General features: G+C 40.9%; 1 protein-coding gene across 1 annotated transcript in view; it reads right to left on the minus strand.

Moving 5' to 3' along the window:
- LOC144752040 (relaxin receptor 1-like) overlaps window positions 1–26,325 on the minus strand; it is a 998,955-nt gene that overhangs the window by 177,103 nt on the left and 795,527 nt on the right. The window contains exon 9 of the mRNA XM_078639991.1: window positions 17,695–17,760. Within this exon, the coding sequence (XP_078496117.1) occupies window positions 17,695–17,760 (66 nt within the window). The remainder of the gene's footprint in view (window positions 1–17,694; window positions 17,761–26,325) is intronic.

Here is a 26,325-nt window from a genome sequence, read left to right on the forward strand (position 1 = left end):
ATTGTATATACTTTCTAGTAAGCTTCAACTTAAAAAGGCTTTATAAGTTTAGATAATAGATATAGATTTAATGCCCCTGCACCAAGGTAATACTAAAGTAAGTGTTAAATATATTATGGTAATTCAACAACTTACTCAGCTTATGAGTTCTGAACATACACACATTTCCATCTCGAATACACAATTTTCAATGTTGCCATACATCTATTAATGCAGCCAAGCAAAAGCTAATTTAGTAGGCTAGGCTGGACGCAGAAGAGCTACTTACAGGAGGCTGGAGAGCTACAGTAGCTCACGAGCTACCCATTGGAGAAGCCTGTTTTAATGAGTATGGAGACCATTAACAAATGCTTTTTGGCATACATAAAGGCTCCTATGCTAGTCTTTTAAGTACTCCTACATGCCTTTGGGAATTGACCACAAAACATAATTTGGGAATAAAATTTGAATATTCAACGAATATTCAAATACAATTAGTACATAGAAGGTGGCCTGTTCCCTCTTTGCAGTTATACCAATAGGCAGTTGGACGTTTCAGACCAGATGTACAAAAGCATGTAAGAGTGTGTAAAAAGAGTACACCTGTAGTACTGATTCCTGTCTTCATGTATGCTTTTTTGGGATTCAGACATTATGCTGTTCCAGATTTTAGGATTGGAATCGGATAAGAAGCGTGATAAGGTGGAATTCTCATGCCATAGTTTCCAGATAATGTGAGCTTCTTCATGAAATAGTAAGCTGTATTGAATTTCAGAGTGTTAAAAATAATAAAAGCTGAAATAAAAATACATTGAGAGATCCAATTGCGTTTGGTTTATTCAAGGGTAATATGTGTAAAGGTCCAAAGGCCCAATTACAACAAATGTTGAACTGTAGCGCACATAGATAATTCCACACATGAAGTATTGATACTCCAGGTATATGTACATCGCGAATGTGAGAATACTGAGCCATTATGAATTGGGCATTCGTACATGAGGTATATTAAATATATGGAACCAGTTTCTGGTACCAATTTCTCCATCTCTTTCCCCATTATCGTGCCTATTTTCTCCCCAGAGAGTACCAACTAGATTCCTACGTGTGCTGATGTCAGTTCTTGACCATGTCATTGTTTTGGTCGTGGTGGATGATAGTTTTGTTTTGGTTTAGTTTTAATTTCAGCGAGGAAACACACTTGTTGATGTAGTAAAGGGATAAACCATTGTTCAGTTATACGTAGACCTGGGTATCATTCACGTATTGGTGGTACGAGAGGCCAAGGGAGTTTGGGAATCCCTAGAAGGTTCTAGGTTTAGGATAAATAGTATGGGGACAGGTCTGAAACCAGAAAATCTATTAGTAGAAATCAATTGTGTTAAATTACATTAATTTATTGACTTGGGCGGTACATTTCTAACTGTGCACAAGCAAGCATGTATCAAGTCAGGTTCCACAAAGTAAGTAATTACAGGACCCCAGAGTTCTCTAAATGGGAGAGAGCTCCTGACCCTAGAGATCAAACATACATTACACCAGTGCAGAAGAGAATTTTGATCCCAATTAGGATTCCTTAACTCTCTGGGTAGTCCTGGGTGAGCAGTCCAAGTGAAGCACATGTGGGGGAGAAAAAATAGCGACCCAAGCAACAATAAGGTAAAACTGTCAAACCAAGGGTTGTGTGTTCATGTGTTCACAAAGTTCAATATTAAGTCATACATATATATATATATATATATATATATATATATATATATATATATATATATATATATATATATATATATATATATGTATATATATATACATATATATATATAAATATTTTATATATAAATATACACACACACACATATATATTTATATATATAAATTGAAAAAAAACAAAGGTTACAGAGATGATATAGTAAGGCTCAGGTTTCACTGCACTCGTACAAATCCAGTGAAATTCAGCAGTTATAGATAGCTGTGCTAACTATAACTCACACCCCAGCAATGCACTGCTTAGGACCTCACTTATTACATCATTCATGACATGGTCAGTGACATCACTGATCACATCTCAAATAACACCACTGATGACATCATCCAGTGACTGAGAGTTTTTTAAAAGTTTATGAGTGTTAATTATATATACACCAAGGTGTATTGGTGAATTAGTGGGTATACGAGTGCCTGTATAGATGATTCAGTGGGTGCGTGACTGACTGTATAAGTGAGTGATTAGGTGTCTCAGTGAATGTATGGGTGAGTGACTTGTTATGTGAATGTCTGCACCAGTCTGTCAGTTGGTGTCTAAGTGGCTGTATGTGTGTGTGAGTTGGTACATGACTGGCTGTATGGGTGAGTTACTGGTTGTCTGAGTACCTGTATGGTTGTTGGAATGTCTGCCTGGGTGGGTATGATTAATAAACAGTGCCTCAAGGATTTGGCCCATCTGGGGGCTTCAGACAAAAGATGCGTAAACCTGCAAATTTGCATCAAAATTAAATTAAAAAATACTTTTAACCCACAGTGGCGTCCCTGTGGGACCCCATGCCCCACCATATGTAGTGGCCAGGGTATTTCTACACTGCCCCTTTTATTAATTTTTTACTTTTTTGTGGGACTCAGCTTCAAGCCGAGTCCCAAGATGGCTGTCAACACTCCCTGGTTAAAATGTTGGCAGCCAATCAAATTTTAGTAGGATCTGCAAGTCCACTGTAAGGACTCGCGTCCCCAGGTAACTATATTTCTTAAACTTAAATATCTCTGAAACTACTGAGCAAATGTACACTAAATCAGAAAAAGCACACTTTCTGGACCAACATCTAGCTTTCTTCCAAATTTGGTGTAATTCCGTTCAGTGGTTCGGGCTGTAGTCATGTTAAAAAATGAAAATAATCCCCATAAACATAGAGAGAAAACACGTTTTGGAACCCACCTTTTTTCTTGCCCTCGCTTGACGCTTCACCCCGAAACTTTTAACACAGCAGCAGAACCAAAATGAGGACGTTTTTGGAAACTTTAGTGAAGATTTATCAAGCGGCGCCAAAGTTATTGGCAAAACAAAAAACACTTTTCTATGGAAACTTTGGTTCAAACTATAACTATTTACCCGCGACCGCCAGTAGGTAATATATATATGTATATATATTTACAGTTTCAATAAGTATTTTTTGGAGGTGATTGCTATGTCCAATGTACATGATGTATGCTGGCTAGCCTTACTATGTGCCTTTATGTAAGTACGAGGGCCTCATTTATGAAAAGTGACGCATCGCTGAGTGAAAACAGCGATGCGTCACTTTTCACTGCGCACTCCTTGCAACAATCCTGATGCGTCATATTTAATGTATGACGCATCATGTCGCAAGGAGTTACAGATACGTCAGTATTTCTGACGTATCTGTAAGCGCAAAAGTGACGCATTGCTGGATTGTGTCACAAAAGTGACGCAACTCCAGCAATGCGTCCATTCACATGGGGCAAGCCCCATGTGAAAGGGCCTGCGTCAGTCTTACGCCTGCTGTGAGGCAGGCGCAAGATTTTGACGCAACGGCGTCCTGAAAGTGACGCAGTGAAATCTCATAGATTTCACTGCGTCACTTCTACGACCCTTCCGTGCGTCAATACGCCCCCCTTGCATACATTATACCTGGCGCAGGTATAATGTAGCGCAAGGGTTTACAAAGTGACGCATCTACCTAGATGCATCATTTTGTAGATATAGTGCAACAAGGCACATTTTTTACGCTGCTGGTGCGTCACAAAAAGTGACGCACCGGCGGCGTAAAAGGCACGCACGGCCTCATAATGAGGCCCAAGATTTTACCCAGCATGCTGGTTGATTGCAAGTAGTACGTTTTTACAGCTTGCTGGCACACAGTTTAACTTTGTTGATGCACTAACATAGTACAACTGCCCTCCACCAGCTTTCCTGACACATAATAATCAGGGCTCACGCTAAGCATGGAAAACCACTCCGTTGACTTCAGCTAGAGACAATTACAGGACTACATGACCAGTGGATTAATTGAAGATTTGGTAGATTTTCTTCACAATTGACCATTTCTCCGGGCATTTTATTCCCTGCAGCACAAAGGCAATTAAAATGCCACAGGAAATAAGTCCATCAATATTTCAAGACAGGGCGCAATCCAATTGCACGACACTAATGAACGATGTCTCGGCTTGGGGCATCGCCTTGTGACCTGCCATGCTACCTCCATCTCCAGATCAACGTCAGAACAAATTGCCTGTTCTCTTAATTCATTCAATTCACCAGTTGTCCTCGGGTGCTCCCTGTCGAATTCGTTTTAACATTGTTGACAGATGAACCTCCAATGTACGAGGTAAGGGGCAAAGAATATCGTGCAATCTGAATTCTACACAGCCAGAAAAGCAGTGGATACAATCTGAGTGTTAGTGCACTGCCTTTCTCCCAGTTTATTTCTGAACATCTATATCCAGTTCCTTTTACCCTCCTCAGAAATGAGGAAGGTTGTGCAGCTCCAACTACTGCACCGTCAGAATGGTGGTGAAACACAACTCTTGGTCTCACAGCTGTTTGCTAGAAGAAGCGATGTAAATGTGGTGAAGCATGAGTGATACAAAATTTATATATATATATATATATATATATATATATATATATATATATATATATATATATATATATATATATATATATATATATATATATACACATACATATATATATATTCAGCAACAACACTCTTCGAACTTCCACACCGGCAAACAGAGAGAAATGAACCCAGATAGTGTTGGCAGGTGAGATGTCTATTTCCTCTCACTCCGTGACGCGTTTTGAGCAACCACTGCCCTTGTTCACATACACACACACACACATATATATATATATATATATATATATATATATATATATATATATTCACTGAAAAAACCATAGGTTTCACACATTGAAATTCCAACGTTATAGTTAGTTGGACTCACTATAACTTGCGCGTGCTGATGACACTGCTGATGACATCACATATTACATCACTCATGACATGGTCAGTGACATCACTCATGACATCACTGATGACACCATCCAGTGAATGCGTGTATTTTTAAAAAATAAATATGTGTTATATATGTATATGTAAAAGTTGATGGAAGAATAAATGTTTAAATAGGGTTTACATGGATGTTTTTTTTTTAAAAATTGATTGGTTCACTGGCTTATAAATTGGACATTTTTACTCCTAAATGGGTAGGGTTTAGCCTGGGAAAGAAGTGGGCATATGGAGGGGCATGAAAAGACAAATACACACCAACAAAAGAGTAAGTCCACTATTTTTCACACACTACATTTCTGAAGTTACTTGAGTCATAAAGTAATAAATGTGTCCAGCTCCGCTTTGGAGTACTTCTAGTGCCACACATGGCCACTTGCAGATACTGCAAGCCATTTCCATAGAAAATAATGTAGGCTTGACTAGATAAAACATCCTTCAGGAAAATATATTAAATATATAAATATTTTTGTAAATACAAAATAGTTTTTAAATTTAAAAATTTGAATACATTTATATTAAGATTTTATAATTTAAAAATGAATATATTTTTAAATATAATAAGACAAATATAAAAAATGTTTTACATTATTAAAAAAGTCATAACTATTAATAACATTTGCTAAATAATAATTATATATACACATGCTAGTGACTTTGGGATTATTTGAAAATGTTTTTAATAATATTTTAAAATAAATGCATTTTAATTATTTCATTATTTATTACAATTTTAATTTGATTATCAATGTGCTGTAACATTTTATTTTTTATTCTAGGTAATTATAAGTATTTGATGTTAATTTGCATTTTTTTTGCAACAGATTACTTTTAAGATTTTGTTTTTGTATTAATTATTAAACTTTATTATTTTTCTCTATTCTTTATCATATGGAGATCCCAGCCCTGGTAGTGGAGCGTCCTGCCTTCGTGTGAAAAGTTACTAGCAGTAACTTTACAATCTCAAGTTCTATATTAGATGTCTCTGTCCCCTGAACAGAGGTGGATGGGGACATGTAAGTCTTTAGTTAGGTATAAACCTACACTTGAAAATGGTGAATAGTGAAAACATGTAGCCTTACACTTAAGTGAAATAGGAAATTTACACATAAGTAAATCTAGATGTGTAAATGTATCTTTCTGAACAGGGCACGCTGTTTTCAACCTTTGATTCTACAGCTAAAGCTCTCACCCATTGTTTGATAACTGGGTATTCAGGTAAAGCTATTACAAACATTAGCCTCTTATGTGACAGCTATTAATGCTAAGGTAGATCGCCTTCATCAGTTAGTTAATTGGGTTAAAATATGGGTTCATTCTAGGTGAATGATCAATCAACTGCAATATTTCATCAATATTAGATAAGCTCAGTACCTTTCCAAACATGCTGCAGGCAGTAGTGGTTAACCTTAAGACTTGCCAGATTCAGGTTACATCTCACAAACTAGAGCAGATTGCTCAGTCAGAACAATTCTCAGGGCATATGTACAAGAAAGTGGCAGAGCGCGGGTTAGCGATAAAACTGCCAACGCCGCGCTCCGTCATTTTAGAAACACAGGGATGCATCGTATTTACAATATTATGGTGCACCCCTGCGTTTCTCCCTGCACTGGCACTAAATTTAGCTGCCTAGGGCAAACACGGGCATCTTTTCACCTTAGTGCAAGGGCTGAGGGAATGATTGTTTATGTGCACAAAGGTGTCCCTTCCTGCACATAATCAATCCAGAATGGTGATTTGTAACTTCTATGTGTGCTGCATTGTGCAGCACACATAGAAGTTGCAAATCGTCATTTTTTAAATTATTATTTATGTGCGGAAAGTGACACCTTCCCGTGCTTAAACAATCATTCATGGCAATTTGCTGTGTCTATGGGTGCTGCATTATGCAGCACACATAGATACAGCAAAACGAGGAGAAATAAAGCATTTCTCCTTGTTTTGCCATGTTTTCCCTGGTCTTAATTTTGGCGCTGCCTCCTATTTATGCTGCGCTGGTAAATAGGAGGCAGCAACAAAATCATGGCGGAACGCCAAGCACAGCACACAATGCACGTCCCTTTTCACTCTAAGTGTAGCGTGAAAGGGGGCTTTATTTAAAAGGAGGTGTGAAGCTACGTTAAATTACTTAACAGCACCTTATAAATAAGGCGAAGGGTTTCTTGCCACAGGAATTTCACTAAAAGCGACATTCCTGTGGCGATAGGGGCTTGCATATATGCCCCCTCATTCCTAATAAAATATAAACACTCCGCACAACAGCATCACCTTGGAAGCCTCCTCAAGAAACAAGCATTTGCAATGCAATAGGTCTCGCATTTACATGAGTTTGAGCTATTGGCATTGTAAATGACAGTGCCTTTTATTTATCTTTTGGTTTTTAAAACATAACTAAAAGGCATTGTTATTTACAAAGCCAATAGCTTCTACTCGTGTAAATGGAGACCTATTGAATTGCAAATGTTTTTTTTTTCTTCAGTTGAGGAGTAGAAATAGCAGTGCTGCGTCTTTGCCATGCACCCCATAGATAAATCACCTGCTTGGCTGCTGCCAAGCCAATGAGTGGCAGGGGGAAGAGCCATTCTCCTGCAGCCGAGGAGCATTGTCTCGACTCTTACCCGTTCTCTCGCTACACCATGTTATTCCAGTAGATAGCAAAACCAGAGGCAGGAATGCTATGGCGAGTTTACGGCATACTTATGCAAATCTCCAGGCAGGGCTTGCAATCATAGCTGCACCATTCTGATAGCACTGTAAGCAGTGGCGTAGCAAGTGTGGGTGGAGGGGGCGGACCACCTCAGGCGGCACGAATTGTAGGGGGGGCGGCCATGGGAATAGCCAGCACCCCCTCTTAGACACGCAGCGGCCTCCCCCGGCGGCCAAAGGCCTAGCTACGCCACTGACTGTAAGGCGGCTGCCTTACCTTAAGTGCATCCCACAACTACGTTAACGAGTTGCACCGCAGAAAGCAGTCTCTTTCTGTGCAACCATCCTGCCCACTTGAAAAGGGTAAAAGTATTAAAATATGTAACGAAGCTCATTAAGGGAAAAGGAGCCCCGGAAACTCGATCTCACCAGTGCACGCGATGACTGCTCATAACAGCCCATCTCAGCTGAAGCGACGCAGCTATGTTGTGCCCCCTCCCCATCCTCCCCCCGCCCTGGGATATCGTTACTGATTGGGTAAAGATCACCCCAGCCATAAATGCACAAACACAGCATACTAGCTGAAAATGCGCAGCAGGAAGGCCAATTACCTCGCAATTAGATCCTTAGCGGCATAATGTTGACCTGCTTGGGCCTAGAGAAATAGGCCTGCACTATTAATAAAATAAATGTATAAGCGCGATAGTTAGAGCGGACGCACTATAATTTAAATAAATACATTAGTAACAAGCATTTGCCTGCGAACAGTAAACAAAAAAGCATTAGACATAGCGTAGAAATTAGGGTAGTAAAACGGCCTCACGCCTTATCCACTGGGTGTATTATGTGTTCTGTGACGAGACCTGGGAGGGCGGGGGCTGCCCGCGCATGCGCGGCATTTCTAACTTTCATTCTAAGGGCCCCGGTTAGAAATGCCGCGCATGCGCGGGCAGCCCCCCGCTCTACCAGGTCCAGCAGCTCCAGTCCCGTCGTGAAGAACATCGGTTGCCAGCCCCCGCTCTACCAGGTCCGGCAGCTCCCGTCATGAAGAACATCGGAAAGGGCCGACCATGCCTAAGGGGAGAGGAGCCCGGTGAGTGGGGGTGAGGGTGGGGGTGTACGCGCGTGTGTCTGCGTGTGTCTGTTCGAGTGTGTCTGTGCGTGCGTGCGTCTGTCTGTGTGCGCGTGCGTCTGTTTAAGGGGGGGTGCGTGTATGTATGCAGTGTGTGTGTGCCTGTGTATGCGTGTGGCTGTGTATGTGCGCATGCGTCAGTGTAGCGCGCGCACCGCCATGCACGTTACAAGCAGCCAAGACGCCAAAGCGCGCCCACGAGGTCAAATCTCCGGCAGGAGAAGCGCGTGACAGTCTGCTGTCCACATTCCCCCAAAAGTGATAACATAAGTTGTCTCGCCCTAGACAGCAAAAGCTTTGCTTTTGCTTTCGTCTAGGCGAGACCTAAAAAGGAGAGCACGAGTTCTATAAACGCACAAAATTCTACATCAGTCTCAGAAAGTACAACACTGACGGTACTGTAAAACCAGCGTTGCCAAAGCCAATAGGTTTCCCCCATGCAAATTCCATTGAAATGAAATGAAATGAGGGCATTTGTAAAGCGCACAGCTACCTCACCCGACGTGTCCCGGCGCTGTCCGTATACCGCTTAGGAACCCTTCCTGGCATTATCCCAGTGAAATGTCCACTCCTGGGCATCCCCAAGGTGAAGCCAGGCATCCCAGCGCTGTTGGGGCCATTGGGAGATTAAGCAAGCTATTGCCCAGAGTTGCAGAGTGGGACCCATGATTAGAATAGGCACCAAGGCGAGAATGATCAGGTCCGAGGAAATTGAGCCCAGGACCCGCCGAGGCGGGTATTGAACCCTGGTCCCGGACCAGACCTCTGCATCAGGGTCTGCCGCTCTAACGATTGAGCCACACTTCTCCATTGACTTTGTCAATTTTTTATTTTTTTTACATATTGCAGTCGTTGAGGTGCTGTGCAATAGAACTTAAAGTAAAAAAAAACAGTGCCATGACACAGACAATAGGCGAAACCTATTGACTTTGTCAATGCTTGTTTTTACTCACCGTGGCATGGAGGTGTTTCACTATTTGCTACCATCCCCTTGAGCTGCACTCAACAAATAACAATCACATCTCAAAGACAAAAAATTGAATAGGGTGAAATGTGTCAGTCATTCATAAACATCTTTGAGAGATGTATAATTTTGTTGACAAAGTAACATTTAAAGTGGCACTACCTATAAAATTATTTACATAACTTGAAATTTTGTTAGAGAAATCTGATTTGTTTTAACAACAAGCATTGACAAAACCAATAGGTCTTGGCAATGCCCAAGCTATTGGCCGCCTTGTCAAAGTGAATCTCATTTAGCATTGTTGTCTAGCAGCACATCTGCTGTTTATCATGGCTGAAAGTCACTGAAGAGCCCAGAATCACGGATTATGAGCCCACGGCGAATCTCTTCGACCACCTTGTTGAGTTTATTCTCCTGCCCCCTCCTAAGACAGAAAAGTACTATAACTTGGCCTGCACTGGTCGCATCATAGCGCTTTTTTAGTGACTTTCAGCTATGCTAAACTGCAGTTGTCCCTATGTGTCCATACAATAGCCTACACTCACTTCCACACTCTCTCCCTTGCTCTGACATCCCTGCCAACTACCTAGTCCTCCACTCTCTTACCATCTACTTAGTTCTTTCAGCTGTTCTCCTCCATAGTACTCCTGCCCTCCTCTCCTCTGCTCTCTTTTTTCCTTGTGGTCACCCCGCTTCCTCCCACTCCACTTCAATACCTTGCCCTGATCACTCTCTCTTAATCCCATAGACCTCTCAGGCTTACTCCCTCTGCCCCCTTTCCAAAACTTCCTCTGGCTGCGCCCACTTAGTTGCATCATCTTTATTCCTGGGTACTATCCCTCAGTTCCTATTCCCATCCACGTGGTTCTCCCTGCTTGCTCTAACTGCCCTTATATACATTCTCCAGATTCCTTCCTCTTTGTACCATGCACCCCCTAAAACACCTATGAACTCCCCACTGCCCCAAAATCATCATTACCTTTCTGGTCTGCTCCCCTCATACTTAACCTCTCCCCACCCTACCCTCCACTGCGTTGATTCCCACTTCTAGTTACTCTCACCTAGTACTATTCCTTCTTAGCATTCATACTCTCTATTCCCTATATCCCCACTAAACTCAGCTTGGTCACTACTCCTTCACTATACACATCATATCCTTCTTCAGTGGTTCCACTAATACATACTGTTTTCATTATTCGTTGTAAGATCTTCATGTCAATGTTTACGTTTGGCCGCATTCCGGAGTTTACTACCCCCACCTTGCCCCTCTCCCGCCCCACCCACCGCCCTGCAGCACTCCCTCGAGGAGCACCCACTAGGTTAATAATTTATTTTGACATGGTACTGAGAGTCTTTCCTTGAATATGATGTGAATACCATGAAATATTTTAAATGTTGTTTTTAAATGATAAAACAATAGCAATTTTGTGCCTATAAGAAGTGACATCACTGGTTATACCAGACCCACAAATATTGCAACAATTGACTTCTGGGTGACTCAACCCTAGGCGAGTTTTAGTGGATAAATATAATGATTGCAGGATATATACAAAATTCCGTTCTGAGAATGATCTGGTTTGGCTTAATCATTTTCTGACGAATGGTTCTCATGCACTCTTGAAAAGTTGAATGCTATATTGTGATTGAACTAAACAGGTCCTTTTGTTTCCGGACCCTATTATTGATTTCAGCTTACTTTTTGTAATAAATTAATTTAAATTCATACATATAAACTTTGTTCTATAAAATGCTAAAGGACTTTTGACAGGAAACATAAAAAATAAGTTATACTGCTCCAACACATATCAACCATGTAAAAAATCGTAATCTTTGTTAACAGAAATTAGACTACATATTTTGAGTCTATAGGGATCTTTAAAAGTAATATTTGGTAATCAGTAGTACACTATTATCTAAACGTGTTGGCGTATCAACAAAAATACGTAATCCAAACCTTTCATGTCTCAGAACTTGAAGGAGCACTGTGGGAAATGTGCGCAATAACATGGCTTTGAATTGCAGAAGTGTTTAGTTTATGACAGATCTACTGGTAGATACTTTTATTTTTTGATCAAAAATATAATATTTTTAAGAATAGTTAAATTACTTCAATTTGAAGTAATATCCGTAGAGTAAACCACATTTGAACCACTTTCAATGCTGTCAATAAGATGATAATTAATTAATAATTAATCTCATATAAAACATCTTTACATTTTATCTGATATGGGTCTAATATCAGAAAAATAGATGAGGTAATATATATATTAGATGAGTGTATTTCTGAAGTTTGTTGTACCTCGATCAATTTTAAAATAGTACTAAGACCTCTATATTGAATAATAATAATAAAGATTTTTGAAAATCAATGATTCCTTATGCAAACACTTTACATTTTTAATTTAATTTTTGCCAATTTGTTTACATTTATTTATCCGTGCTTCATTTTTGTCTTAGAAAGCAGAATTACAAAACATTTGTTGGCATTTAGAGTGCTAATTGATTGAATTTTGATATTGATAACTACAAAAGGGAGAATATTAAATTTCGCTACTGACAAAATTAAACCAAGTATTACTGAATGATCTGTCTTAATGGAGTTTTTGGCAAACAGCAAATACTGAAACAATGTATTGAATGTAGGAAATCAATTAATATATCTGACTAATGCATACATGATAAACATGATGCTTTTGGTTATATTTTGTAACAGACTTTAATATAACTGAACCACAAGGGCAGTGGAGTTTTAAGAGGAGCATGAGCACTGGGTTGTTATAAAGATTACCTACATTTCTGAATTCGTATTTAATGGCTGGTTTCACAAATACTGTTTTAGACTGACTAGAGATGTGAAAAAGCAGTAACTTCAGATATGCAAAAAGTAGCAATCTACCTGTGCATTTCTTTAATTCACAAAACAAAACAAACTTGTAAATGCCTAGGCTCAACAGAGTTCTGCGGGTTTAGCATACTCACTCATGTGTGGCTTACGCACACATACGTTTGAACTTAGATTTGAGTCACTGGTATTTTTAGGGGGCCAGTAGGGGGCCAAGGATATTAAAAGCTAATGTAGTGAACATCCATTCAGTTGTTATTTTTTAAGTATACCCAAACATCTTATAATGTACTTCCTAAATAAATCTGCATAGCTAATTTACACCTGGATGTCTCAACTGTAGGTAGTGTGGTAATGTTTCTCGTCATCTGGACGAGAAACAGAGCTCCGTGCAGCTCCGTACGATTGGTGCAACAATCGTAGGGGCCATTCAGTTTATGTTGAGGCTCACATCAGGAGCCAACATATACCCTCTTCTTCAGCTGGTACGAGAAAAATTGGCTGGAAGATGTCCCAGAGTACAAGGTGTCCAACATTGGTGCGGTGACAAAGTGTCAAGCCCTGATGAATCTGCCGGGAGTTTCAGTGGCAGTGAAACATGTTGGCTGTAGGTAATGGTATGCAGAGTTAGCTACCAGCCTTTTTTTAGTTCAACAGAACACATATAATTTCGAAATAAAGTTGTGCGAAAGGTGTGCCTGTTGATTTTAAACACTTCTGATCACAGAAGGGAGTGAATGCTTATTGCTCCTGTGCACTTCACACATCTTTTTGGTTTGTTTCGGACACTTTCCTTCCTCTTTCTTTTGAATTGAATGACTACCAATGATGAGAAAAGGGGCATAACCTGGTGAACACCTGCCAGTTGCCCCGAGGGTGGTGCGCCCGTGAGGTGTCATTCTTTTCTCCACACATTTTTGAACACGGAGTAAGTGTGGTTGGATGTCCTGTGTACATGACTGATGCAGAAATCTTTCAGTGCTCTGTTTGACTGTCATTTGGAAGTTTACTAGGAATTTCCCTTAATTTTATATTGAGAATTTCTGGGAAAATGCATTAAACACACCAACCAAAAATATTTTTTTTTAAATTGGTGGTGCAGCATTGGACTTTGACCGTTTGTCTCTCCATTGCATTAATAGGAGTTTTGATATTGAATGCCCTTGGGACAAGGTTTTTGTGATATTGTCAGTTTATGAGTGGGGGGCAACCCTGATTCCCCTTTTTCCCTTTTGGCTCCTTTTTGGAATAGTGTGGTAAAGTGTGCCAAGATATCCTAAGGTGTGTCTGTAGAATCTGAAGACATTAGGGGTTATTCACAAACATAACTGACACTTGTGAGTAATTTAGGCGTTTAACTTTACTCTTACACATATTAATAACACTACTTTTTTTGGCTATTCACTATATCTAAGTGTAAAGTTATTCACAAATATAGACTTAAATTACCTGAAACAGGGAGTGGAGCTAAATTCATGAGTGTAAATTACTACTGCCAAAATGAAAGAGTAGTATGTCCAGCACAAAAACATGGCCAACCACTGGGATTGCAACACTCTCTTATAGCAAATAATGGCAGTATGTACTTTAAAAAAAAAACATAGAAAATAACATCAAGTTAAATAAAATTATTTAAAATAGTAAAAAGTATGAACACATATAATTTAACGATAAAAAAAATCTAAAAATAAAATATATTCATTATTTAATTATAAAGTAGATTAATTAACTGTATATATCACTTTTAGTAATTATTTATACATAACAAAAACATTTTTAGTGTACGTGGGAATTCTTTTAATTTGAACTTTAGGAAAATAATTTAAATTCAATCTATATAGCTTTTTTTAAAGATGCATTTCAAAATTAAGGTAATAGTTCTGTAGCACTGTTTTCTTTTGTTCTACATTTAAAATAAATATATTTATTTAATTTACATTTATATGAAACATGCAAATATTCTTACACTTTTTTTGAGTTGAATAGACTTTTTTACATTCCCCTATACTTCACTTTACTTCCTAATCCTACACATGTACACAAGAAGCAGTATATATGGAATGCTTCCATGCATTGCGAAAAAAGTACATCTTTTTTTTTTTAATTATTTACGGAGGTTTATATAGCGCAAACTTCACCCGAATCACTTTACATAGCGCCAGTTGCGTTACATGAGGACACATTCATTTTTTTTTTTTTTGTTAGGCACGGGCATTGTTATATGTTCAAATAGCAACATATGTAGTTTGTACAACAGGTTAATGTTGCAAAGGCTGTGATTTTCACTATTTTGCGTCAAATAGGCAATTTTTTGTGGCGATTATTTGATTTGAATGAAATATTAACATAATTGAAATTGTTTTAGGCCATTAAGTGAGAAATGTTCCTCTCACAATTATAAAATATCTGCCTATTTTAGAAATGAATTATCCTTCAAAGATTACTAACGTATTTTTCTACCTTTAATTTATACTAGAATAAGTAGATTCCACATAATGACTGACGCTTTTTGGAAAATAAATATTATAGACAAAGAACAGTTAAAAGATATTTGATATATTTCAGAGTTGGTTTTCAGAACCCTTTTACAGACTAATTTAGTAAGAATGAAACTCCATGGAGCCCAAAAGTCTTGCAGTGGCAACTGGAAGTGTCTTGAAAACCAGCAGCATGGACCCCCCCCTTAACAACCTTAACCTGCTGCAGCATTAGCAATGGCCCTGGGGACTTGGGTTGTGATGGGGCCAGCTATGGAAATGGATTGGAGTTGGAAGACACTGGGAATGAAGGAGCCTTTGAGTTACATCTTTGCGACGGATTTCGAGTGATGAAAAGAGGGCAAAGCTCAATTCATTTTGTTGCATTTTTGGCATGTTTTAGACTTTGACTTACCTGAAGACTTCAAGCGGGAATCGGACTACTGATTCCAGCATGACCTATTATGTTGTTTAGTAACTTTGAGCTTTGCTTCCTGATCTGATTGCTTTCAGGTGCCTGGGGACACCATTCATGACCAGTGCCCAAGCACCAGAAAGACACAGAATGAGGTTCAGCGACTGACATCTGCTTCCTACAGTCGCTGCTCAGTTTAATACATTGTCTCTCACACACTGTCTGGAATGTTTCTTGGGAGCTGTGGATGGTCTCACATGTTGGGAGTAGAGCGACAGGGCTTTTGATTTTGTGGATTTTGGCACTGCAATTGTTGCTCTAAGTCCTTGTGAGATTGTTTCTTCTCCCTTGGAAAATTATCTGTCGGAGCCAGAGCTGCTGACTCTGGCTAGGAAACCAAAAGAAAACTGGGTCTGGAAAACCCAAAAATTGACAAGCAGTATAGTTCGAGGGGAATCAAAAATTGGGTGGTGGTTGAGATGCAGTCACAAATATTGTTTAAAGCTCTTTAACTTAAAAAACATAAAAGGCAGCATTGTCCGAGATGGAATAAAGGTAAACAAAGAAGCCCTCACATAAAAGGTTCGTTATGTTTGAGATAAGAAAAAGTGCTTTGCAAGAATGCTCAAACAGGCCCTTTCACTTCATCTTCTCACGGTATCACTCTCTGTCCTCCATCTCTCTTTCTCCACTCTCTCCTCTCCCCCGAAGATCGCTTTCTCTCTAGCTTTCTGCTCTCTGCCTCCTTCTGTATCACTCTTGAAACCTTCCCGTCCTGCTGCTCCTGATTTTTGTATATGTTATTGCTATAGCCTTTAGAAATGTGTAAAAAGCTTCGGTTTGTCGACTTTTTTAAGAATTAGTTTTCTCTCTCTAAATTGTTTTAATTTTGGGCATGATTTTAATTTTCATAATAAACCCACTTTCCTCTGTGATTACAGGTTATACCTGTAGAGAGCATGGACACACCATAATATTTGCACAGTGTATAAGGAAAGTGTAGTTTTCACATGCAATATTTTCTCGCACATGAAGAAAGAAGGGAAACAACACACACATGCTTATTTCCAAAGGTAAATCTACAGAGGTAGACAAGCAAATTTACTCTTATACCTTTGGCTATTCACCATTTACGAGTGTAAAGTTACTCAAAAGTTTAAACATACATGTACTCACCCCTCAAAATAGGGAGAGGAATCAACTAAAACATCAAATATGACTGCACTACTTCGCAATGGGGTCATAGTTCTCCGCACACAAAAATCATAGGAGAGGGTGACGTGAACGCCGCATGCAGGTTTATGAAAAGCATTGTGTAGTAGAACTGCTGTAGTACTACTAACGTACTACACAATGCTGTTTGTGAATATACCCCACACCATTTGCACAACTCCACAAGAAACCAAGCAGTACAACAGAAGATCTTTGGTATTGTGGACAACCAGCACAAACACAGGAAGAGGAAGCAGGGATCTTTACCCCATCACTGCAAGGAAACTTTTTATCCAATGGAGGCATAGTACCTTGCCTCTCAAAGTCTTCACTTGCAAATGGTCCGCCACGGACGACAAATCTTGCCCTGGATGTAATGCTAGTGTTGAGGATGAAATCCACATCCTCTTCTTTTGCCCGGCATACAGCAGGCCGAGAAGGTGCTGGCTGGTACCGCTATGTAGGAACTTAGGTTTCAGAAATTGTTTACATTCTTTTAGAATCTTAAAAACGAGCACCACAAACTGCATTGTATTTGCACTTTCCAAGTTCCTACTAGCTATGTGGATTGCAAGAAAAAGATTAATGTAAATTTAACAATTTTTGCTGTAAGATGAATCCTAGTTTGGAATATGTTGACTATTTTTTCCTTGCACATGCTTTTAATTGTTTTTAGCAATGTATGAATGGATGTTTTTAATGTGTTTTACTGTTTCTTTTATGGCCTTGAGGGCCGAAATAAAGAACTTTTGGATTGGATTGGATTGGAAGCAGGGTTCTTACAAGGAAACAATGCAAAGGCGAATTTTCCCTGCTATTCACCTGTTTTTTGGGGAATTAAGTAAAAGTTGGAAAGTTACTTCTAACATTGCAGGATTTTGAACTTTCCTTTAGCATATACTGAGAAATAGAGCAGCAAAAATTGACAAAACCACACTGTGCAGGACCACATGTAAAGCAATTATTAAATCAAATTATGGGGACAGTCGGCTTTGTGGATACTCACAGCACCGTGATGCACTTCTCAAAGACAGAACTCCTGATCATGCGCATGTGGTTTCCCTCCAGATCTCTGCAGAAAATTAAACATTGATTCTTGTTATTAGGAGCAGCAAAAGAATTAATATAATACACTTTTTAATCTTAATTTGATCATTAACATTTTCATGGTAAGCATGATTAACGTAATATATGCCCCCTATTGTATTATAAGGACATAGCAAGTCACGCAGAAGTTCCATAATGAAACAGAGATACAATGCTTTTTGCCGAGTGTCCTTATTGGTCTCAGAACTCCTAAGTGGCTTGCAACAGCCCACACGATGTAATTTTATCCCATACACCACGTGCACCTTGTCATAGCTGCTAAGTGGCATCATGCCATGTGGCATGCCTTCGCCCAAACCTGGCTTTTTAGCCAACAGCACTTCTCATCCCGAAATTTTTAAACCTATATTTTCAATGTTGAAAGCAATAATACAAGTCCCAGAATGCAACATACTTGAAGCTAAACAAGCATAATTGGCTGAAGGTGTGACTCATTACACTGGGTTGCTAAGCAGACAAAGGTTAGTGTTGTGCTTTTTAGCAGAGATTTTTCTTCCACACATTTGTTTTCTCGTCTAACGTAAACCGATGAAAAACGAGCATTGGAAAAGCCCATACGTCTTACCTAGAACAAGAGCCATCAAATTGGGTTTGCCAATGCTTTGTATTTTTTTTCACTAAGGTCTCAGTAGCTGCCAAGTGATACTAAGTCACTAACTTTCCTTCTTGCTCTATCCTGCAAAATATTTTGTATTCTTATTTTACTATTCTGGTCCTGGGGCCCGTCCAGCAATGGGTTCTGAGCAACTGAGCCAACTACTGCCCCTTCAGCACTTGACTCTCAGTGGTAGCGTGGGTCGAGCACACCCAGGCTTCTCAGGGATTTGTGGAGGTAGATGCAAGGTGTACATAGAATCACTACTCAAAAACACCTGCAGCAACGCCACTAAATGAACGTTCAGCCACATATTTGCTTTTATGAAAAAAGTAGAATTTAAAAATGAACGCAAAGTCAGGACACATAACAAATAATACGTATAGTCTTCGTAAGGCAGGTCCATTCAGCCAGTCATCCTTCTGAGGTCGATAAAATGAGTACCATTGAGTTTGGTAACAACAAAAATCTGTTATTTAGCACCAATGTGCCTACGGGTGAATGTGCGCTTTACAAGTACACACGTTATGGTATGTAAGACCAGCGCTGTAGCATTGTCCAGGTAAGTCCCTGTGTCCCATTTCCCTGTGTAGCAATTGTGATTATTCCCCACTCATGAGATGCAACATTCAGGTTAGGCCCCGCCAGTATGTACAAGTCTTAGAAGTTCCACAATGGCTTCTTTAAAGTCTGTGTCTCAGCTCCATTGCGCCTTTATTCACAGCAAGTTCCACCAAAGACTCCTGATCCAATGTACAAATGGTCAGATTCCAGGAGTGCTTAAAACATGAAAACCCTCTCCTGGTTTTAGGGATTTTATGTTATGCTATGTTATTAGGTTTCGTATAGCGCTCTAATATCTGAAGTTGTCTTGGCGCTGCTTTGGATAAATAACGCATAACTAAAAGAATAGAGAACACGACTGGTTGAAGGGCCATGTTTTCAAAGCTTTTCTGAATTGAAAAAGATTTTGTGAATTTTTAAGATAAAAAGGTACAGAATCCCACAATTTGCCAGTACATATCACAAAACGTTTTCCCACCCAAATGCGCTTTCCTGAGTTTGGGAATAGACGATGATTTTTCAGAATGAGGTGTGTAGAGACCTAGATGGAATGTAGCAATGAAAATTCTGGATGAGAAAATCAGGTCCGATGTTATGTAGTGCTTTGAAGGCAGTGCACAACGCCTTAAAGGCTATTCTTTTCTTCATGGGCAACCAATGGATTTGGATAAGTAGGAAAGATGCTGAGTGGTATTTGAGGAAACGGTAGCCAAGACGTGCCACAGCATTCTGCAGAGTTTGATATTTGGCTAAAATTTAGATAGGATTAGTGCTGAATTTACCTTTTTTTTTTTTTAAATTGATGGGAATGTAGGGGAGGATTTTCCTGATGATCTTTAAAAGTAAAAAAACAGATTTAGCCATTGGGTTCACCTTGTTTTCAAATGTTAGTTCTTTATAAAAAACAACGCCAAGGTTTCTGACCTTTCCTACTGGTCCAGGAGTTGGGCCCATGTCTTGTGGCCACCAATCCGGAGACCAAAACGTGGTATTATTTCCAAACAATAGAATCTCTGTTTTTCCCGAATTTTATAAATTTCCAAAATTGGGGAGCTGCATGGGCAGGATTGCCAGAGAAAGACACAACAATTTGTGTATCGTTGGCATAGGATAGTATAGACAACCAGAAGATTTAAAGAGTTTGGTAAAAGGCTTAATATACAAATTGAACAGAGTGGGGCCTAGTGAAGCCCCTTGAGGTACGCCACAAGGGAGATTCAGAAGTTTGGAGACAAAATTATCTAAAGTGACATAGTGTTCCCTGTCAGAGAGGAAGGAAGCCAGAAGAGAGAGGGCAGTATCTCTGATGCCCAGCTCATACAAGCAGCTAAGTAAAATGTGGTGATTGACAGTGTCAAACGCCGCCGAGAGATCTAAACGAATCAAGGCCGCCTTTTTGCCCTTGTCAATATGAGTTCTAATGCTTTTTGCTGCAACTATAAACGATTTCTGTGCTTTGTTGGCTCCGAAAGCAAAATTAAGAAGCATCAAGCAGACTATTCTCTTTGATAAAAGGAGATAGTTGTTGATTTAATGTTTCATCTTTGATTTTAGCTGGCAGAGGTAGGCGGGATATGGAACGATAATTGTTGGGGTATGACACTGGAAGGGTGGCCTTTTTTATCAGGGGAAGGATGGTAGATAGTTTCCAAGCGTTGGAACAAATATCTGTATGAATGATTTAATTAAAGATGGGAGTAAGATGGTCATTAATGACATCCTGGGCCAAATTCCCAGGGAAACGTAGACAACTTTTGTAAAAACCTCTGGGTGGGGGCTGCTGCACTACATGCAGTCTCCCATACGGCATTTAAAATAATATTTAGTGGTGCCCCTTCCTCTTATAGTGACATCATAGAGGGGAAAACATGCATATCTAAAGGCCTGCCAGGGGCATATGGGGTGTTTCTTGGCCCTTCCAATGAATATTTTCTTTGCATCTTTCTGCCACATTTCCTGAGGCTGTTTCCTTTAGTTATAGCATGGCCTCGTGCTCTAATCCTCTTTTAGTTTGGGCGCTGGGTACCATTGCTCCTATAATTGGGCACCAGGCATATGCTTGCTGGTCAGTTCCCTATCTCAACAACACCTTCCTGTGCTGGTGTGGCAGCCTGAATTCACTCTCCTGCCCATGTGACAGTGGGCAGGTCCTGTAGGGCTGGCTGTGCCTCCCTGCTCTCCCCGGGACACAGGCACAGGGAGCAGGGGAGGGCTCCTAGCTATCTGGGGGGTGGAGGGGGCTGGAGATACGTGTGATCTCGTTTGTCCAAAGGAAATGTGGTCCCTTGGGACAATTATGGCCTAGTGTATCGGTCCCTGGGCAAAAATAGATCCTGGGGAGAGGTATCACCAGAACCCTCCCCATACAAATGTATGAAAAGAGGTAGTGCTGACCTCTGGGGACCTGGCCCTCCTTGGGGTAATATTTAAAAATCCCATTGGAGTACTTAGGAGCAGATTCCGATCTGGGTTTGAAAGCTCTCCGAACGAGCCGGATCCGGAGTGTTTTCCGACCGAGCCGGACTCCTGCAATCCGACTGAGCGAGTACAATGCGGCCGCATGCTGCCGGACTCGGTTTGGTCGGACTCCCTTTGAAGTCAATGGGAGCCGGTCGTACGACGTGTACATGGGCTCCCATTGACTAAATGGGGATATCTCGCACAAGGGCGCCCCCTACCTTGGGTACGCGTCTATGCCATCTGCACCGTACATGCCTGTGTTGGGGAGACCCTTGGGTCTCCCCCTGTGTCCGAGTCGCATGGCTGCGGGTGACAGGGGGTTCAACGCGGACCCCCAAAGTCAGCTTCCTGGACATTTTGCGAGTCGGAAACTTCTGCTCGATACGGCTGACTGACGCGTGCATCGTACTGGCTCGGTTGGAATTCGCCTCCATTGCACGGCACAGTTTGCTTACGGATGAGGCGTACGGAGCGCTTCGGACCCGGAAATGATTCAGTCGGAGATTTTGCGTTTCTCGCATCGTACTTGCTCGATTGTACAGCTGTATGAGTCTTGCGGAGAACACGCATACGGCTCGTACAGTTTACGGCCGGATCGCGTTCGGGGACCTTCCGAGCGAGATCGGAATCAGCCCCTAAGTGTTCAGTTTCCTGCCTTGTGCCCCTGGGGATGGAACTTTAGATGCTGGATTCTCGGGCCCCATTGGGTCAATTCTCCTCACTCTGGTGTTGTTTGTTCCCAGGTTCCACTTCTAGCCTATAGAAACATTTTCTTCAGCCTCCTGGCCTCTGAAAGATACTTTTGATGCTGAGCTTGATTTTTAAGGTTCCCTTCACCAGACCGGTCCTCTGCCTGGGCTCCAGATATTCTCTCCTGCTTGGGGACATTGTCCACTGCCCTTCCACAGTCATCAAGTAGAACACACTCCCTTCCACACTCCCTAAGACCCACAGCCTTCTGGCTACTTGCAGGGCACCTGTGTGTCAGTGGAGTCAAGGACCAGTTCACAGAAGTTTCAGGAGAACTCTTAAGTTTCCCCAGCTAGTCCAGTCCCCACTACTGTTCCTCGGGGGTACAGCAAGGCCACACCACTGGCTCATGAGAGACCCATCCTAGTTCTGGGGGCCAGCTCAAGATTCAGAATTACAAAATGTAACCTTGAAGCGGTTCAGGGGTCTTCATTCTGCCAGATGGGCATTAATCCAGTTCACAGCCCCAGGTCCAGTATCTTCCCAAGAGTCTCTCCCTTATGTGAGGGTTATTAAGTGGAGGTGGAAAGTTCTGCCACAGCATTACTCACATCATGCCCCACTCCTCCTGCACAGCATTCTGGGGCACTTAAACATGGCAATTTCAAGTCGTCTATGAAAGAACCTTCCATGGGAGCCTCCCTTTCCACCAAAACCTCAAAGGGGATTCCCTCTTGTGTTTGGCCCCAGAGGGCTGGCCTTCCTCCATTGTTTCTGTGGGCTTGGGCTTGCCAGGGACAGGTACAGTGTGAAGAATTAATTAACACATGCAGTTTTGCTACCCACCCGTTCCTTTCCCAGGTACTGGGCCAAACTCTGTTAAAGGCTCTATTGTGTGGGAAGGCCTTTGATACTTCTGCTGACCAGCACAGTAATTAACTTGACCTAGCAGAGGGGATAAAGGCCTAGAATTTGATTATGGTGGAGCCAGAGAAATCAATCTAAAACTCTAGGAGTACAGTTAGCACAAAAGTGACAGTGAATATGTATTCAGTGTATATGCTTACCCCAAAATCGATACCTGCCTCATATCTGTAGGTGTAAGTATGGCAAAACTGACCGGTGAGGCAGATTTTTCCAACAAGGTATGTAGTTAGCATACAGCCCTTCAGCAAGCACTACAGATGCAGACTACGAATGCCCACTCACATTACAGGCTTACACAGTGTCAGCACCATTCCCTGAAGGGTCCCTTCTGTGACTGGCTATCAGTGAGCAGATACTATGCTTAGCTAGATGGTAGTCACACATCCTCAGGCCGCACACTACTAGTTGCACATGCTCAGCTGCACACTACTAAATGCTATGCATTAATTACAAATGTACACAACTGCATGTGCTCACATGTTCATGTGTTACACGCTGAGATCCTCGTATCTTAGCTGCGCTGCAGCAGCACTATCTAAAAAGGCGGACACTGGCGGTTAGCATTCTCAGTCCATTTACACAGAATGTACCATGAGTTTGTGAGACTCACTTACAGTAAAAGTCCAAAACCGTGTAGTCCAAAAGAGCAAGAAATCGAGGGGTATTAAGTTGGTGGAACCCATTTCCTACAATCACATGGTATTTTCTGAATACAAATACTTGGCCTCTTCATTCATTGCTTATTGTGATCATGTGAATGTCGCACTATAGGTGATTATGATTTTCTTTAAATGTTTGTGCATGGTTGTTGTAAATTTATGCTGCTGTTGTACCCAGCCTTATGCTCAAGATTTCACAGCACAGATACTTCAATTAATCCAAATGAACCCAACATTGATGGTGCCTTTACTGCTAAACTCATTGTTTATTTTGTTCTTTATGCATTTCTGAAATTTATACAGCGCATAGCTTCCCCAGTGACGAGGCGTCCCAGCGGTGCCCAAACAAATGACACTGGACCTCTCCAACCAAGGAAGTAGCCTACGCAGGGAAAAGCCAGGTCTTTATGGCCTTTCGGAATGCCAAGAGGTTCTGAAGTCCTCTGATTGAGATCGGAAGAGAATTCCAGAGGTGCGCTGCCTGGACCGTGGAAGAGCGACCACCTCCTCTGGCTCTTTGGAATCAAGGGATACAAACTGAGCCAGAGTTGGCAGAGCGCAGGGGGTGATTTGGCACTTATTGGACCATAAGATCCTCTAAGATCGGCGGTCCCTGATGTGTCAGAATTTTGTGGGCTACACACAGAGTCTTAAAGTGAATTCTTTTAGTTATCGGCAGCCAATGAAGTTTAGGCAGAAGATTCGCAACTGAACAAGATTTAGGGCCATATGTATCAAGCCAAATTGACTTTGCAAACACCAAAATTTGCAGAATTTCGGCGTTTGCGAATGCAATTTGGACTAATGGTATGCATCAAGGAAATCTGCCTGAAAAATAAGGAATAGCAACATTTGTGATTCCTTATCTGGCGATTGCATTTAAGGAATCGCAAATTTTGCGATTCCTTAAATGCAATGTAAGAAGCCAAAAAAAATAGCAAATTGGCCTTAAGGAATCGCAAATTACCACCAACTTCTAGTTGGTGGTAAGTTGCTAATGCCTTTCAAAATGCATATTTTTTCATTTTTCAAAGTGGCATGTGACGCACATACATGCCCTTAGGGCATGTATGTGCACCACATGTGCACCCATGCAGATTTCAGGGGGGCAACAGGGTGTCCTTTGGACACCTCTGCACCCTTGAAAATATTCTCAATTTGCGATTAGCAAATTGCGAATTGCAAATTTCCCCTTCATTCCTATGGGCCTCCTGGCCCATAGAAATGAATGGGATATTATTCCTTAATTGCGATTAGCAATTTGCTAATCGTAATTAAGGAATTTTAAGGAATCGCTAAAAAGAAGCGAATTTCTACATACATACCATTTTGCGATTTCTAAATAGCGATTCCTTAAAAATCGCTATTTAGCGATTCCTTAAAAATCGCTATTTAGAAATAGCAAAACGGAATGTTGATACATATGGCCCTAAGGGAGAGCTAGCAGAGCACAGGCTGCAGCATTCTGAATTCTTTGGAGACGGGAGATGCAGGATTTGTTGGCGCCTAGGTAGAGCGAATTACCATAGTAACTTGTTAGAAGTGGGACACTGTTGAACATGTATGTATGTGGTATTTCTAGAGCGCAAACCTAGCTTAAAGTCAGTGGTGCTCCAATGTTAGCTTGTACCTATGTTATACTCTTGCAAACACAATTTTTGTGTGAATATAATCCTATAGCACACATATTAGAACCCTGTGCCTGACTGGCCTTACTTTGTGTAGAATTATGTTTTAGTTTGATATAAAAGTACTTGTATTTTTCAATTTAAAAAAGCACTGCTCTAGAAGCATGTAGTGTCTCAGTTCAATTGAGGTTTGAGTTCTAAGTCTCTGCTGCCCTCAATAGCTCCCTGAGAACCCTCTGAATGATGGATGGCCTGTGCTACTCTGAGAGTCCAGCATCAGTAAACTTGATTCTCAGCTTACTGTACCATCGTTAGTCAAGCCCTGGAGCAACAATAAGGGGGAGAGGGTGTGGCGTAACGGCTCGAACTGCCGACTATGGAGCTGGGGAGCCAGGGTTGATTCTCGGTGTCAGCTCAACATCCTGTGATTCTGGAGAAATCACTTAATCTCCCCGTGCCTACCAGAAAAATGAATGTGTCCTTGTGCAATGCAACTGGTGCTCATGTAAAGCGCTCCAATACCTTTGTGTCAAGTTTGCGCTATATAAAACGCGGGGAAAAAACTAGTAAAATGTACAATTGAAGCCCCTGTAACCTCTGCTTTCCCCGTGGCCACTTTAAAAATGATGCATACATTTGAAGTACTTTGAAATGGACTGAAAAGAGACAAAGACAATAACCGGCATATTCAGGAATGCACTTCCCCATCGCCCAATCTTTGTTCACAAAGTCTTCCAATTTGCTGAGCTGCCTTTTCCTCTGAACTTGCTAAAAGTGGCTTGCCAATTACAATTCAAGAAGGTCAAAAAGAGAACAAGGGGTGAGGGTGCTTTAAATGCTGGCTGCATGCAGCACTCAGAAGGCATCATCCTTTTTTTTTTGTTATCATCCTTTCACACCACTACATTATCTGATTCAGCTGCCCTGTAAGTGCCTGGAAAAGTGACATTCAGTATCAGACAAATATATATTTTTTAAGTAATTTTTTTGTCTAATAAAGATTGCTT

The sequence above is a fragment of the Lissotriton helveticus genome, chromosome 4_2, assembly GCF_964261635.1.
Source record: "Lissotriton helveticus chromosome 4_2, aLisHel1.1, whole genome shotgun sequence".
Taxonomy (NCBI): Eukaryota; Metazoa; Chordata; class Amphibia; order Caudata; family Salamandridae; genus Lissotriton; species Lissotriton helveticus.